At 33.5% G+C, this 17,452-nt stretch overlaps 2 protein-coding genes across 2 annotated transcripts in view; both read right to left on the reverse strand.

Moving 5' to 3' along the window:
• Positions 1-5,926, reverse strand: part of LOC134573359 (mucin-3A-like) — a 54,321-nt gene extending 48,395 nt beyond the window's left edge. Inside the window, exons 1-2 of the mRNA XM_063433061.1 lie at positions 5,892-5,926; positions 1,784-1,929 (exon numbers count right to left, since the gene is read on the reverse strand). Of these exons, the coding sequence (XP_063289131.1) occupies positions 1,784-1,929; positions 5,892-5,896 (151 nt within the window). The 5' untranslated portion in view covers positions 5,897-5,926. The remainder of the gene's footprint in view (positions 1-1,783; positions 1,930-5,891) is intronic.
• Positions 5,927-5,949: 23 nt separating this feature from the next.
• Positions 5,950-17,452, reverse strand: part of LOC134572987 (mucin-2-like) — a 104,617-nt gene continuing 93,114 nt past the window's right edge. The window contains exons 3-5 of the mRNA XM_063432342.1: positions 6,939-7,057; positions 6,521-6,594; positions 5,950-5,953 (exon numbers count right to left, since the gene is read on the reverse strand). Coding sequence (XP_063288412.1) covers positions 5,950-5,953; positions 6,521-6,594; positions 6,939-7,057 — 197 coding nt within the window. The remainder of the gene's footprint in view (positions 5,954-6,520; positions 6,595-6,938; positions 7,058-17,452) is intronic.

Genomic DNA, 17,452 nt, shown 5'->3' on the forward strand with positions numbered 1-17,452 from the left:
CTGCCAATTGATCACTGTAGTCAGTGATCAATTGGCAGGGAAGGGGTTAATTTTTTATTAATATGGGTAAAGGGGGGGTGGGATTTTAATTTAACTTTTTTTTTTAACACCAGGGGGCAGGATCACTGCAGATCCGGCTCCCTGCACTTCACACTGAACCCGGAAGTGCAGGGAGGCGGAGGTGAGTATAGAGAGCACATGTGCCCGCTCTGGCATGCTGTCAGAGCGGGCACATGTACTCTGACAGCCCGATCCGGTGCTCCCGGTCTGCCTCTAATGCAGAGGCAGACCGGAGCACCATTAACCCCGCGATCGCCGCGATTGCGGCGATCTGGGGTTAATTTTACCGCGTGACGGACGAGGTCCGTCACCCGTCGTTAAGGGCATCCCCAGGATGACGGACCTCGTCCGTCACCCGTCGTGAAGGGGTTAAAGTTGCTTTTACTCATAAACATTAACATATTTTTGCTTCCCCCATTTCCCTTATTGTTAATTCAGGTGTCAGAGTATATAGCTTCAATACGATTACCGTATATACTCGAGTATAAGTCAAGTTTTTCAGAAAAAATTTTGTGCTGAAAAACCCCAACTCGGCTTATACTCGAGTCAGAGTCTGTATTATGGCAATTTACATTGCCATAATACAGACCGGGGGAGAGGGGGGCTGTCAGAGCTGTAACTTGTGACTTAGGTAGTCTGCAACTCTGTTCTGTGTTGCTAATGTTAATTATGTGCAAAAACGGGATCTGTGATTGACGTGCACTGCGCGCTGGTGACAGACGTTACCAGCTTCTATCCTTGCAGACAGGGACTGGAAGGGGAGCTACTATGTCCCTTCCCTTCCGTATTTCAGCCCTGACCACTATCCCCACCTCCCTGCAATGGCAGATGTTCATTTTTCGTTGTATCTCATCCCTCGCTCCCTTGTCCATCCCTCTGATTCCTCCCTGGGTCAGATTGCGCACATGTGTTCTGAGCCAGTGAGAACGGTCCAATGAAATGGTTCCCTGAGAGAAGCATTTTATTTGATATCGCTGTGGAAGCTGTGGCATGGAAACTAGCGTGAGCAGAGTATTCTGCTTCTGCATTGTATTCCGATGTGCGATGCCGAGGTATATAGGGACAGTGGGAGATTATACCATGGATGGGGGTCCTTAGGGATACCTACATACCTATTATAAGCCTCTTCCTTTATTAAATGTTTTTTTGGTCTCCTTCTGTTGGCTTGAGCATATAAAGAGGGGAGGAATGGATGAGGTCAGTTTTACCCTTTTACAATAGTTCTAGTCAGCCTTCCAGTAATTAGGGGACTCCCTGTTTGCCCCCCCCCCCCCCATTTCCTCTCTGAGTGCTGTGTTTGGATAGGTTTTCTTATATTCTGTTAGTAGTAGATCATCCACTATCTACCTTTTCCCTTATAGTTATTTTTTATTCATGTTTTATACACCACCCACCTCTCCATCTTTACCTTTGATGTCCTTACACTTTTTTGTGTCTAGCAGTTATGTTCTCGTTTTGCTACTCATCTGTTAGACTGGGCTCCTTTCCAGTACGCTCCCTATTGGTGAGTGGGACTTGGATTCAGTTATTTTGACTTGATAGTTTAAGAGTTACCCCCTAGAAGAGAGCACAGCATAGGTGACCTTCCCTGATTAAGGTGGCGTGATAGAGTAATGGTCCCACCCTGCTCCTGGATTGTCTCCTGGGGTGGGTTACCGCTTTATCCCTTCCTCTTAGATTTAATTTTATTGATATTCTTGTTAGAAAGTAAAATAGTTCTTACCAGATTGATTACAAGAAACTTGTGATGGAACAGATCGCATGAGTTCTCCTTTTACTTCACTGAATATGTCTTCATATACGCCTGTAATATTTGGCTGGATATTAATTATCATAATCACGTCATGATCCATAAAAAGGCTCCCACTCCTGAAAGGTGAAAACCATACATTGCTTTATTTAACAATGCCTACTTATAATAAATACTTTAACATTACAACACACAGCTATGGAGGAGTAGCACCAGTTATACACATCTAACAAACTACAACTTCCTACTTATACTATATATAAAAAATACAGTTGCAAGAAAACGTATGTGAACCCTTTGGAATGATATGGATTTCTGCACAAATTGGTCATAAAATGTGATCTGATCATCATATAAGTCACAACAATAGACAATCACAGTCTGCTTAAACTATTAACACACAAAGAATGAAATGTTGCCATGTTTTTATTGAACACACCAGGTAAACATTCACAGTGCTGGTGGAAAAAGTATGTGAACCCCTAGACTAATGACATCTCCAAGAGCTAATTGTAGTGAGATGTCAGCCAACTGGAGTCCAATCAATGAGATGAGATTGGAGGTGTTGGTTACAGCTGCCCTGCCCTATAAAAAACACACACCAGTTCTGGGTTTGCCTTTCACAAGAAGCATTGTCTGATGTGAATGATGCCTCGCACAAAAGAGCTCTCAGAAGACCTACGATTAAGAATTGTTGACTTGCATAAAGCGGGAAAGGGTTATAAAAGTATCTCCAAAAGCCTTGCTGTTCATCAGTCCACGGTAAGACAAATTGTCTATAAATGGAGAAAGTTCAGCAGTGCTGCTACTCTCCCTAGGAGTGGCCGTCCTGTAAAGATGACCGCAAGAGCACAGCGCAGACTGCTCAATGAGGTGAAGAAGAATCCTAGAGTGTCAGCTAAAGACTTGCAAAAGTCACTGGCAAATGCTAACATCCCTGTTAGCGAATCTACAATACGTAAAACACTAAACAAGAATGGATTTCATGGGAGGATACCACAGAGGAAGCCACTGCTGTCCAAACAAAACATTGCTGCACGTTTACAGTTTGCACAAGAACACCTGGATGTTCCACAGCAGTACTGGCAAAATATTCTGTGGACAGTTGAAACCAAAGTTGAGTTGTTTGGAAGAAACACACAACACTATGTGTGTCGAAAAAGAGGCACAGCACACCAACATCAAAATCTCATCTCAACTATGAAGTATGGTGGTGGGGGCATCATGGTTTGGGGGCTGCATTACTGCGTCAGTGTCTGGACGGATTGCTATCATCGAAGGAAAAATTAATTCCCAAGTTTATCAAGACATTTTGCAGGAGAACTATCTGCCTACCAGCTGAAGCTCAACAGAAGATGGATGTTGCAACAGGACAATGACCCAAAGCATAGAAGTAAATCAACAACAGAATGGCTTAAACAGAAGAAAATACGCCATCTGAAGTGGCCCAGTCAGAGTCCTGACCTCAACCCGATTGAGATGCTGTGGCATGACCTCAAGAAAGTGATTCACACCAGACATCCCAAGAATATTGCTGAACTGAAACAGTTCTGTAAAGAGGAATGGTCAAGAATTACTCCAGACCTTTGGGAACGTCTGATCTGCAACTACAGGAAACGTTTGATTGAAGTTTTTGCTGCCAAAGGAGGTTCAACCAGTTATTAAATCCAAGGGTTCACATACTTTTTCCACCTGCAATGTGAATGTTTACATGGTGTGTTCAATAAAAAAATGGCAACATTTCGTTCTTTGTGTGTTATTAGTTTAAGAAGACTGTGATTGTCTATTGTTGTGACTTAGATGATGATCAGATCACATTTTATGACCAATTTGTGCAGAAATCCATATCATTCCAAAGGGTTAACATACTTTTTCTTGCAACTGTATTCTCAATAGGTCTTCCCCGCCGACGTTATCCGACGGATAACGTCGGCGGGGGAGGAGCGTGGGCGGACCCTGACCCAGCGCCGAGGGAAATCGGTGCTGGATACAGGTAAGTTACTGAAGGGTTTTAACCCCTTCAGCAACTTGGGATGGGGGGGTGGGAGGGAGAGGGGACCTGCAGTGCCAGGAAAACGGTTTATTTTCCTGGCACTGGAGAGTCCCTTTAAAGAGAATGGGTCCAAATAAAGATTCCTGAGGTACTCCACTGGTAACAAGACGATTAAGATTAAGATACCACACTGCCAGAATTAAGATACCCCACTGCCGGAATTAAGATACCCCGGTGCCCGAATTAAGATATAACACTGCCCTAATTAAGATACCACACTGCCGGAATTAAGATACCCCACTGCCGGAATTAAGATACCCCGGTGCCCAAATTAAGATACCACACTGCCTGAATTAAGATACCCCACTGCCCGAATTAAGATACCCCACTGCCTGAATTGAGATACCCCACTGCCTGAATTAAGATACCCCACTGCCCGAATTAAGATACCCCACTGCCCGAATTAAGATACCACACTGCCCAAATTAAGATACCACACTGCTCGAATTAAGATACTCCACTGCCTGAATTAAGATACCCCACTGCCCGAATTAAGATACTCCACTGCCTGAATTAAGATACCCCACTGCCCGAATTAAGATACTCCACTGCCTGAATTAAGATACCACACTGCTCGAATTAAGATACTCCACTGCCTGAATTAAGATACCCCACTGCCCGAATTAAGATACTCCACTGCCTGAATTAAGATACCCCACTGCCCGAATTAAGATACTCCACTGCCTGAATTAAGATACCCCACTGCCCAAATTAAGATACCCCACTGCCCGAATTAAGATACCACACTGCCCGAATTAAGATACTCCACTGCCTGAATTAAGATACAACACTACTAGGAATTAAGATACCACACTGCCTGAATTAAGATACCCCACTGCCCAAATTAAGATACCCCACTGCCCGAATTAAGATACCACACTGCCTGAATTAAGATACCCCACTGCCCAAATTAAGATACCCCACTGCCCAAATTAAGACACCCCACTGCCCGAATTAAGATACCCCAGTGCCCAAATTAAGATATCCCACTGCAGGAATTAAGATACCACACTGCCCGAATTAAGATACCCCACTGCCCGAATTAAGATACCCCACTGCCCGAATTAAGATACCCCACTGCTCGAATTAAGATACCCCACTGCCCGAATTAAGATACCCCACTGCCCAAATTAAGATACCCCACTGCCCGAATTAAGATACTCCACTGCCCGAATTAAGATACCCCACTGCCCGAATTAAGATACCCCACTGCTCGAATTAAGATACCCCACTGCCCGAATTAAGATACCCCACTGCCCGAATTAAGATACCACACTGCCCAAATTAAGATACCCCACTGCCTGAATTAAGATACCCCACTGCCTGAATTAAGATACCCCACTGCCTGAATTAAGATACCCCACTGCCCGAATTAAGATACCCCACTGCCCGAATTAAGATACCACACTGCCCGAATTAAGATACCACACTGCCCGAATTAAGATACCCCAGTGCCCAAATTAAGATATCCCACTGCAGGAATTAAGATACCACACTGCCCGAATTAAGATACTCCACTGCCCGAATTAAGATACCCCACTGCCCGAATTAAGATACCCCACTGCCCGAATTAAGATACCACACGGCCCGAATTAAGATACCCCACTGCCTGAATAAAAAAATCACTATTTTGTAGAAATTCCCCCAATGAAAACATGCATGAATGTAGCTTCATGTATTTCTGTTTTCAGTCTGTTGTTTGTTCCAACTGTAATGTGTTCGTAAATAAATATATTTTTCTCTCCTGTCGAGTAAAAAAAGAGCTGTTTTTATTTTTATTAAATAATGTGCTGCCTAATGACATGAAAAATACATTTAAACATAACTTTCCAGGACACCCAAAATACTCGGATTGTGGGGGTGTTTTTTTCTCTAACTGCTTGATAGTGAAGAGGTTAAAGACAATATCCCGGTTTGATCAGTCAGAATGCTGGGAGCGATTATCTGATACATTGTAAAGAGCAGATTGTATTCTCTAATCGAAGAACGTTTCCAATGTGAATTCATAGTTTATTAACTCATACATACCACATCCTGTTTATTAGAATGTCTTTCAATGTTGATAATTTGGATTTATAAATATTCTTCATCTGTTAAAAAGAAAAAAACAGAACTTTTATCAATAGAAAAACTGCTTCTTGGATATAAACATAGCAGCTATTGTAATGAGAATATAATTAGATTGTGTTTTGGGTGTTAATTAGAGATACTCATTACTGCCTTCAGTTGGCCTCCTTAATGCCTGTTTCCTTCACAATGAATTGCAGTAAGTATAATTCCAGATCAATTTATTCCAGGTTAGGTAAATCAGGATTATGACTGTATCCGAGATTCATTTCTAACTCTGGATTTTTGGGATGCATTTTGCAACTGTGGCTTTCAAATCATCAGAATTCACTGACTGGAGAGTAAATATCAGGCCTGTGATAATAATATTACATTTTATTATTATTCACATTGATATTGCACCAACATATCTGCATGAATTTAGAGTTTAGACGTATTTGAAGTCTAGTGAGCAAGCTTGACGATTCAAAACTTGGGACAGTCTCCGCTATCCTAGTATAATACTTTTATAATACAAAAGACACAGGTACTAATTTTTTAAATAAAATTTCTGTGTTTAATAAAACAATATATTCTTCATTTTTTATCACCTGAACAATTCCCCTATATTAAAGGGACACTCCAAACCCTTAAAGCCCTTCAGCTTGACAAAAGGGAAAACAATCTGAAATAGAAATTGTCACGTTCATAAATTAACCCGGTTACACCCCCCTGGCTGTCAATCACACACTCACTCCTGTTACTTCCTGGTTTGTTTAGCTCAGTGGAGATAAATTCCAGAGGCAGCAATTGACCAGAGCACCTGTCTTGCAAAGACTTCTCATTGAGCTGCATTGGGAAGTCTGTGATTGGACAAAAGTCAGGGTGGAGTAAGAAGAGGAGGGTTTGCAGAGGCCGTAGACAAGCAAATTATAATTTAGGTTTTGGGATGTCCCTCCCTTTAAATATATAACATGAGTACAAAAGATTAAAGACAAATAAAAACAATTTTCATTCTGAAACACTTACCTGAGTTTTAAATTTATGGATAATATATTTATATTCTTCGCTGAACTTATCATTTAGATTTTCTGTATAATTTGCATTGATAATTTTAACAACTATGTTAATAATGAGTTCCACATTATCTGAAGAAACACAGAAAAGAAATATATTCAAAATAAGTCATTTCTAATTATCTAATGAATCTTGCATTTGTTTTCCATAATGGGGAAAATCTCTGAATATTGAGAACTAAAGGAAAGATAGTCTTAGATGGTTTTACCTTATTTAACCTTTATATTAAACATTATTTAAATATCTAGTCTTCTTTCTTCGTCCAACTTCTTATAGTAACTGATCATCAACTGTTAATTTATGTACGTAATTATTGCATGTGCTTAACTAATGTACTTGATGATTTATATTATATATATATGTGTGTGTGTGTTCTCAATTTAATAGTTAAAAAATTGTACTATTTTGATATTTTTGATATGTTGATTTATTGAAAAAACATTTTACACATTTATTTCAAACTATTAAATAATTAAAAAGTTTGCTTAAAAAAATGTTAAATTGAGGCCACATATAGCAGTCTGCGTTATTATTGTATTTTCCATATCTGTTATCATATCGCAGTCTGTGTTATTATTGTATTTCCATATCTGTTATCATATAGCAGTCTGTGTTATTATTGTATTTTCCATATCTGTTATCATATAGCAGTCTGTGTTATTATTGTATTTTCTATATCTGTTATCATATAGCAGTCTGTGTTATTATTGTATTTTCCATATCTGTTATCATATAGCAGTCTGTGTTATTATTGTATTTTCTATATCTGTTATCATATAGCAGTCTGTGTTATTATTGTATTTTCCATATCTGTTATCATATAGCAGTCTGTGTTATTATTGAATTTTCCATATCTGTTATCATATAGCAGTCTGCGTTATTATTGAATTTTCCATATCTGTTATCATATAGCAGTCTGCGTTATTATTGTATTTTCCATATCTGTTATCATATAGCAGTCTGTGTTATTATTGTATTTTCCATATCTGTTATCATATAGCAGTCTGTGTTATTATAGTATTTTCCATATCTGTTATCATATAGCAGTCTGTGTTATTATTGTATTTTCCATATCTGTTATCATATAGCAGTCTGCGTTATTATTGTATTTTCCATATCTGTTATCATTTTGCAGTCTGTGTTATTATTGTATTTCCATACCTGTTATCATTTTGCAGTCTGTGTTATTATTGTATTTTCCATATCTGTTATCATTTTGCAGTCTGTGTTATTATTGTATTTCCATATCTGTTATCATATAGCAGTCTGTGTTATTATTGTATTTCCATATCTGTTATCATATAGCAGTCTGCGTTACTATTGTATTTTCCATATCTGTTATCATAAAGCAGTCTGTGTTATTATTGTATTTTCCATATCTGTTATCATATAGCAGTCTGTGTTATTATTGTATTTTCCATATCTGTTATCATATAGCAGTCTGCATTATTATTGTATTTTCCATATCTGTTATCATATAGCAGTCTGTGTTATTATTGTATTTTCCATATCTGTTATCATATAGCAGTCTGTGTTATTATTGTATTTTCCATATCTGTTATCATATAGCAGTCTGTGTTATTATTGTATTTCTATATCTGTTATCATATAGCAGTCTGTGTTATTATTGTATTTCTATATCTGTTATCATATAGCAGTCTGTGTTATTATTGTATTTTCCATATCTGTTATCATATAGCAGTCTGCATTATTATTGTATTTTCCATATCTGTTATCATAAAGCAGTCTGTGTTATTATTGTATTTTCCATATCTGTTATCATATAGCAGTCTGTGTTATTATTGTATTTTCCATATCTGTTATCATATAGCAGTCTGCATTATTATTGTATTTTCCATATCTGTTATCATAAAGCAGTCTGTGTTATTATTGTATTTTCCATATCTGTTATCATATAGCAGTCTCTGTGTTATTATTGCATTTTCCATATCTGTTATCATATAGCAGTCTGTGTTATTATTGTATTTTCCATATCTGTTATCATAGCAGTCTGTGTTATTATTGTATTTTCCATATCTGTTATCATATAGCAGTCTGTGTTATTATTGTATTTTCCATATCTGTTATCATATAGCAGTCTGTGTTATTGTTGTATTTTCCATATCTGTTATCATATAGCAGTCTCTGTGTTATTATTGCATTTTCCATATCTGTTATCATATAGCAGTCTGTGTTATTATTGTATTTTCCATATCTGTTATCATAAAGCAGTCTGTGTTATTATTGCATTTTCCATATCTGTTATCAAATAGCAGTCTGTGTTATTATTGTATTTTCCATATCTGTTATCATATAGCAGTCTGTGTTAATATTGTATTTTCCAAATCTGTTATCATATAGCAGACTGTGTTATTATTGTATTTTCCATATCTGTTATCATATAGCAGTCTGTGTTATTATTGTATTTCCATATCTGTTATCATATAGCAGTCTGTGTTATTATTTTATTTTCCATATCTGTTATCATATAGCAGTCTGTGTTATTATTGTATTTTCCATATCTGTTATCATATAGCAGTCTGTGTTAATATTGTATTTTCCATATCTGTTATCATATATCAGTCTGTGTTATTATTGTATTTTCCATATCTGTTATCATATAGCAGTCTGCGTTATTATTGTATTTTCCATATCTGGTATCATATAGCAGTCTGTGTTAATATTGTATTTTCCAAATCTGTTATCATATAGCAGTCTGTGTTAATATTGTATTTTCCATATCTGTTATCATATATCAGTCTGTGTTATTATTGTATTTTCCATATCTGTTATCATATAGCAGTCTGTATTATTATTGCATTTTCCATATCTGTTATCATATAGCAGTCTGCGTTATCATTGTATTTTCCATATCTGTTATCATATAGCAGTCTGTGTTAATATTGTATTTTCCATATCTGTTATCATATATCAGTCTGTGTTATTATTGTATTTTCCATATCTGTTATCATATAGCAGTCTGCGTTATTATTGTATTTTCCATATCTGGTATCATATAGCAGTCTGCGTTATTATTGCATTTTCCATATCTGTTATCATATAGCAGTCTGCATTATTATTGTATTCTCATATCTGTTATCATATAGCAGTCTCTGTGTTATTATTTTATTTTCCATATCTGTTATCATATAGCAGTCTGTGTTATTATTGTATTTCCATATCTGTTATCATATAGCAGTCTGTGTTATTATTGTATTTTCCATATCTGTTATCATATAGCAGTCTGCGTTATTATTGCATTTTCCATATCTGTTATAATATTGCAGTCTGCGTTATTATTGCATTTTCCATATCTGTTATCATATAGCAGTCTCTGCGTTATTATTGTATTTAACATATCTGTTATCATATAGCAGTCTGCGTTATTATTGCATTTTCCATACCTGTTATAATATTGCAGTCTGCGTTATTATTGTATTTTCCATATCTGTTATCATATAGCAGTCTGTGTTATTATTGTATTTTCCATATCTGTTATCATATAGCAGTCTCTGCGTTATTATTGTATTTTCCATATCTGTTATCATATAGCAGACTGTGTTATTATTGTATTTTCCATATCTGTTATCATATAGCAGTCTGTGTTATTATTGTATTTTCCATATCTGTTATCATATAGCAGTCTGCGTTATTATTGTATTTTCCATATCTGTTATCATATAGCAGTCTGTGTTATTATTGTATTTCCATATCTGTTATCATATAGCAGTCTCTGTGTTATTATTGTATTTTCCATATCTGTTATCATATAGCAGTCTGTGTTATTATTGTATTTTCCATATCTGTTATCATATATCAGTCTGTGTTATTATTGTATTTTCCATATCTGTTATCATATAGCAGTCTGCGTTATTATTGTATTTTCCATATCTGTTATCAAATATTAGCCTGCGTTATTATTGCATTTTCCATATCTGTTATCATATAGCAGTCTGCATTATTATTGTATTCTCATATCTGTTATCATATAGCAGTCTCTGTGTTATTATTTTATTTTCCATATCTGTTATCATATAGCAGTCTGTGTTATTATTGTATTTCCATATCTGTTATCATATAGCAGTCTGTGTTATTATTGTATTTTCCATATCTGTTATTATATAGCAGTCTGCGTTATTATTGCATTTTCCATATCTGTTATAATATTGCAGTCTGCGTTATTATTGCATTTTCCATATCTGTTATCATATAGCAGTCTCTGCGTTATTATTGTATTTAACATATCTGTTATCATATAGCAGTCTGCGTTATTATTGCATTTAACATACCTGTTATAATATTGCAGTCTGTGTTATTATTGTATTTTCCATATCTGTTATCATATAGCAGTCTGTGTTATTATTGTATTTTCCATATCTGTTATCATATAGCAGTCTCTGCGTTATTATTGTATTTTCCATATCTGTTATCATATAGCAGTCTGTGTTATTATTGTATTTTCCATATCTGTTATCATATAGCAGTCTCTGTGTTATTATTACATTTTGCATATCTGTTATCATATAGCAGTCTGTGTTATTATTGTATTTTCCATATCTGTTATCATATAGCAGTCTGTGTTATTATTGTATTTCCATATCTGTTATCATATAGCAGTCTCTGTGTTATTATTGCATTTTCCATATCTGTTATCATATAGCAGTCTCTGTGTTATTATTGCATTTTCCATATCTGTTATCATATAGCAGACTGTGTTATTATTGTATTTTCCATATCTGTTATCATATAGCAGTCTGTGTTATTATTGTATTTTCCATATCTGTTATCATATAGCAGTCTGTGTTATTATTGTATTTCCATATCTGTTATCATATAGCAGTCTCTGTGTTATTATTGCATTTTCCATATCTGTTAACATATAGCAGTCTGTGTTATTGTTGTATTTTCCATATCTGTTATCATATAGCAGTCTGTGTTATTATTGTATTTTCCATATCTGTTATCATATAGCAGTCTGTGTTATTATTGTATTTTCCATATCTGTTATCATATAGCAGTCTGTGTTATTATTGTATTTTCCATATCTGTTATCATATAGCAGTCTCTGTGTTATTATTGTATTTTCCATATCTGTTATCATATAGCAGTCTGTGTTATTATTGTATTTTCCATATCTGTTATCATAAAGCAGTCTCTGCGTTATTATTGAATTTTCCATATCTGTTATCATATAGCAGTCTGTGTTATTATTGTATTTCCATATCTGTTATCATATAGCAGTCTCTGTGTTATTATTGTATTTTCCATATCTGTTATCATATAGCAGTCTGCATTATTATTGAATTTTCCATATCTGTTATCATATAGCAGTCTGTGTTATTATTGTATTTTCCATATCTGTTATCATATAGCAGTCTGTGTTATTATTGTATTTCCATATCTGTTATCATATAGCAGTCTGCGTTATTATTGTATTTCCATATCTGTTATCATATAGCAGTCTAGTTACTATTGTATTTTCCATATCTGTTATCATATAGCAGTCTCTGTGTTATTATTGCATTTTCCATATCTGTTATCATATAGCAGTCTGTGTTATTATTGTATTTTCCATATCTGTTATCATATAGCAGACTGTGTTATTATTGTATTTTCCATATCTGTTATCATATAGCAGTCTGTGTTATTATTGTATTTTCCATATCTGTTATCATATAGCAGTCTCTGCGTTATTATTGAATTTTCCATATCTGTTATCATATAGCATTCTGTGTTATTATTGTATTTTCCATATCTGTTATCATATAGCAGACTGTGTTATTATTGTATTTTCCATATCTGTTATCATATAGCAGTCTGTGTTATTATTGTATTTTCCATATCTGTTATTATATAGCAGTCTCTGCGTTATTATTGAATTTTCCATATCTGTTATCATATAGCATTCTGTGTTATTATTGTATTTCTATATCTGTTATCATATAGCAGTCTGCGTTACTATTGTATTTTCGATATCTGTTATCATATAGCAGTCTCTGTGTTATTATTGCATTTTCCATATCTGTTATCATATAGCAGTCTGTGTTATTATTGTATTTCCATATCTGTTATCATATAGCAGTCTGTGTTATTATTGTATTTTCCATATCTGTTATCATATAGCAGTCTGTGTTATTATTGTATTTTCCATATCTGTTATCATATAGCAGACTGTGTTATTATTGTATTTTCCATATCTGTTATCATATAGCAGTCTGTGTTATTATTGTATTTTCCATATCTGTTATCATATAGCAGTCTCTGCGTTATTATTGAATTTTCCATATCTGTTATCATATAGCATTCTGTGTTATTATTGTATTTTCCATATCTGTTATCATATAGCAGTCTGCATTATTATTGAATTTTCCATATCTGTTATCATATAGCAGTCTGCATTATTATTGTATTTTCCATATCTGTTATCATATAGCAGTCTGTGTTATTATTGTATTTCCATATCTGTTATCATATAGCAGTCTGCGTTATTATTGTATTTCCATATCTGTTATCATATAGCAGTCTGCGTTACTATTGTATTTTCCATATCTGTTATCATATAGCAGTCTGCGTTACTATTGTATTTTCCATATCTGTTATCATATAGCAGTCTGTGTTATTATTGTATTTTCCATATCTGTTATCATATAGCATTCTGTGTTATTATTGTATTTTCCATATCTGTTATCATATAGCAGTCTGTATTATTATTGTATTTTCCATATCTGTTATCATATAGCAGTCTGTGTTATTATTGTATTTTCCATATCTGTTATCATATAGCAGTCTGCGTTATTATTGTATTCTCATATCTGTTATCATATAGCAGTCTGTGTTATTATTGTATTTTCCATATCTGTTATCATATAGCAGTCTGTGTTATTATTGTATTTTCCATATCTGTTATCATATAGCAGTCTCTGCGCTATTATTGAATTTTCCATATCTGTTATCATAAAGCATTCTGTGTTATTATTGTATTTTCCATATCTGTTATCATATAGCAGTCTGTGTTATTATTGTATTTTCCATATCTGTTATCATATAGCAGTCTCTGTGTTATTATTGTATTTTCCATATCTGTTATCATATAGCAGTCTGTGTTATTATTGTATTTCTATATCTGTTATCATATAGCAGTCTGTTATTATTGTATTTTCCATATCTGTTATCATATAGCAGTCTGCATTATTATTGAATTTTCCATATCTGTTATCATATAGCAGTCTGTGTTATTATTGTATTTCCATATCTGTTATCATATAGCAGTCTGTGTTATTATTGTATTTTCCATATCTGTTATCATATAGCAGACTGTGTTATTATTGTATTTTCCATATCTGTTATCATATAGCAGTCTGTGTTATTATTGTATTTTCCATATCTGTTATCATATAGCAGTCTCTGCGTTATTATTGAATTTTCCATATCTGTTATCATATAGCATTCTGTGTTATTATTGTATTTTCCATATCTGTTATCATATAGCAGACTGTGTTATTATTGTATTTTCCATATCTGTTATCATATAGCAGTCTGTGTTATTATTGTATTTTCCATATCTGTTATCATATAGCAGTCTCTGCGTTATTATTGAATTTTCCATATCTGTTATCATATAGCATTCTGTGTTATTATTGTATTTCTATATCTGTTATCATATAGCAGTCTGCGTTACTATTGTATTTTCAATATCTGTTATCATATAGCAGTCTCTGTGTTATTATTGCATTTTCCATATCTGTTATCATATAGCAGTCTGTGTTATTATTGTATTTCCATATCTGTTATCATATAGCAGTCTGTGTTATTATTGTATTTTCCATATCTGTTATCATATAGCAGTCTGTGTTATTATTGTATTTTCCATATCTGTTATCATATAGCAGACTGTGTTATTATTGTATTTTCCATATCTGTTATCATATAGCAGTCTGTGTTATTATTGTATTTTCCATATCTGTTATCATATAGCAGTCTCTGCGTTATTATTGAATTTTCCATATCTGTTATCATATAGCATTCTGTGTTATTATTGTATTTTCCATATCTGTTAACATATAGCAGTCTGTGTTATTATTGCATTTTCCATATCTGTTATCATATAGCAGTCTGTGTTATTATTGCATTTTCCATATCTGTTATCATATAGCAGTCTGTGTTATTATTGCATTTTCCATATCTGTTATCATATAGCAGTCTGCGTTATTATTGTATTTCCATATCTGTTATCATATAGCAGTCTGCGTTACTATTGTATTTTCCATATCTGTTATCATATAGCAGTCTGTGTTATTATTGTATTTTCCATATCTGTTATCATATAGCAGTCTGTGTTATTATTGTATTTTCCATATCTGTTATCATATAGCAGTCTGTGTTATTATTGTATTTTCCATATATGTTATCATATAGCAGTCTGTATTATTATTGTATTTTCCATATCTGTTATCATATAGCAGTCTGTGTTATTATTGTATTTTCCATATCTGTTATCATATAGCAGTCTCTGCGTTATTATTGAATTTTCCATATCTGTTATCATATAGCATTCTGTGTTATTATTGTATTTTCCATATCTGTTATCATATAGCAGACTGTGTTATTATTGTATTTTCCATATCTGTTATCATATAGCAGTCTGTGTTATTATTGTATTTTCCATATCTGTTATCATATAGCAGTCTCTGCGTTATTATTGAATTTTCCATATCTGTTATCATATAGCATTCTGTGTTATTATTGTATTTCTATATCTGTTATCATATAGCAGTCTCTGTGTTATTATTGCATTTTCCATATCTGTTATCATATAGCAGTCTGTGTTATTATTGTATTTCCATATCTGTTATCATATAGCAGTCTGTGTTATTATTGTATTTTCCATATCTGTTATCATATAGCAGTCTGTGTTATTATTGTATTTTCCATATCTGTTATCATATAGCAGACTGTGTTATTATTGTATTTTCCATATCTGTTATCATATAGCAGTCTGTGTTATTATTGTATTTTCCATATCTGTTATCATATAGCAGTCTCTGCGTTATTATTGAATTTTCCATATCTGTTATCATATAGCATTCTGTGTTATTATTGTATTTTCCATATCTGTTATCATATAGCAGTCTGCATTATTATTGAATTTTCCATATCTGTTATCATATAGCAGTCTGCATTATTATTGTATTTTCCATATCTGTTATCATATAGCAGTCTGTGTTATTATTGTATTTCCATATCTGTTATCATATAGCAGTCTGCGTTATTATTGTATTTCCATATCTGTTATCATATAGCAGTCTGCGTTACTATTGTATTTTCCATATCTGTTATCATATAGCAGTCTGCGTTACTATTGTATTTTCCATATCTGTTATCATATAGCAGTCTGTGTTATTATTGTATTTTCCATATCTGTTATCATATAGCATTCTGTGTTATTATTGTATTTTCCATATCTGTTATCATATAGCAGTCTCTGTGTTATTATTGCATTTTCCATATCTGTTATCATATAGCAGTCTGTGTTATTATTGTATTTCCATATCTGTTATCATATAGCAGTCTGTGTTATTATTGTATTTTCCATATCTGTTATCATATAGCAGTCTGTGTTATTATTGTATTTTCCATATCTGTTATCATATAGCAGACTGTGTTATTATTGTATTTTCCATATCTGTTATCATATAGCAGTCTGTGTTATTATTGTATTTTCCATATCTGTTATCATATAGCAGTCTCTGCGTTATTATTGAATTTTCCATATCTGTTATCATATAGCATTCTGTGTTATTATTGTATTTTCCATATCTGTTATCATATAGCAGTCTGCATTATTATTGAATTTTCCATATCTGTTATCATATAGCAGTCTGCATTATTATTGTATTTTCCATATCTGTTATCATATAGCAGTCTGTGTTATTATTGTATTTCCATATCTGTTATCATATAGCAGTCTGCGTTATTATTGTATTTCCATATCTGTTATCATATAGCAGTCTGCGTTACTATTGTATTTTCCATATCTGTTATCATATAGCAGTCTGCGTTACTATTGTATTTTCCATATCTGTTATCATATAGCAGTCTGTGTTATTATTGTATTTTCCATATCTGTTATCATATAGCATTCTGTGTTATTATTGTATTTTCCATATCTGTTATCATATAGCAGTCTGTATTATTATTGTATTTTCCATATCTGTTATCATATAGCAGTCTGTGTTATTATTGTATTTTCCATATCTGTTATCATATAGCAGTCTGCGTTATTATTGTATTCTCATATCTGTTATCATATAGCAGTCTGTGTTATTATTGTATTTTCCTTATCTGTTATCATATAGCAGTCTGTGTTATTATTGTATTTTCCATATCTGTTATCATATAGCAGTCTCTGCGCTATTATTGAATTTTCCATATCTGTTATCATAAAGCATTCTGTGTTATTATTGTAT

The sequence above is a fragment of the Pelobates fuscus genome, chromosome 9, assembly GCF_036172605.1.
Source record: "Pelobates fuscus isolate aPelFus1 chromosome 9, aPelFus1.pri, whole genome shotgun sequence".
In the NCBI taxonomy this organism is placed as follows: Eukaryota; Metazoa; Chordata; class Amphibia; order Anura; family Pelobatidae; genus Pelobates; species Pelobates fuscus.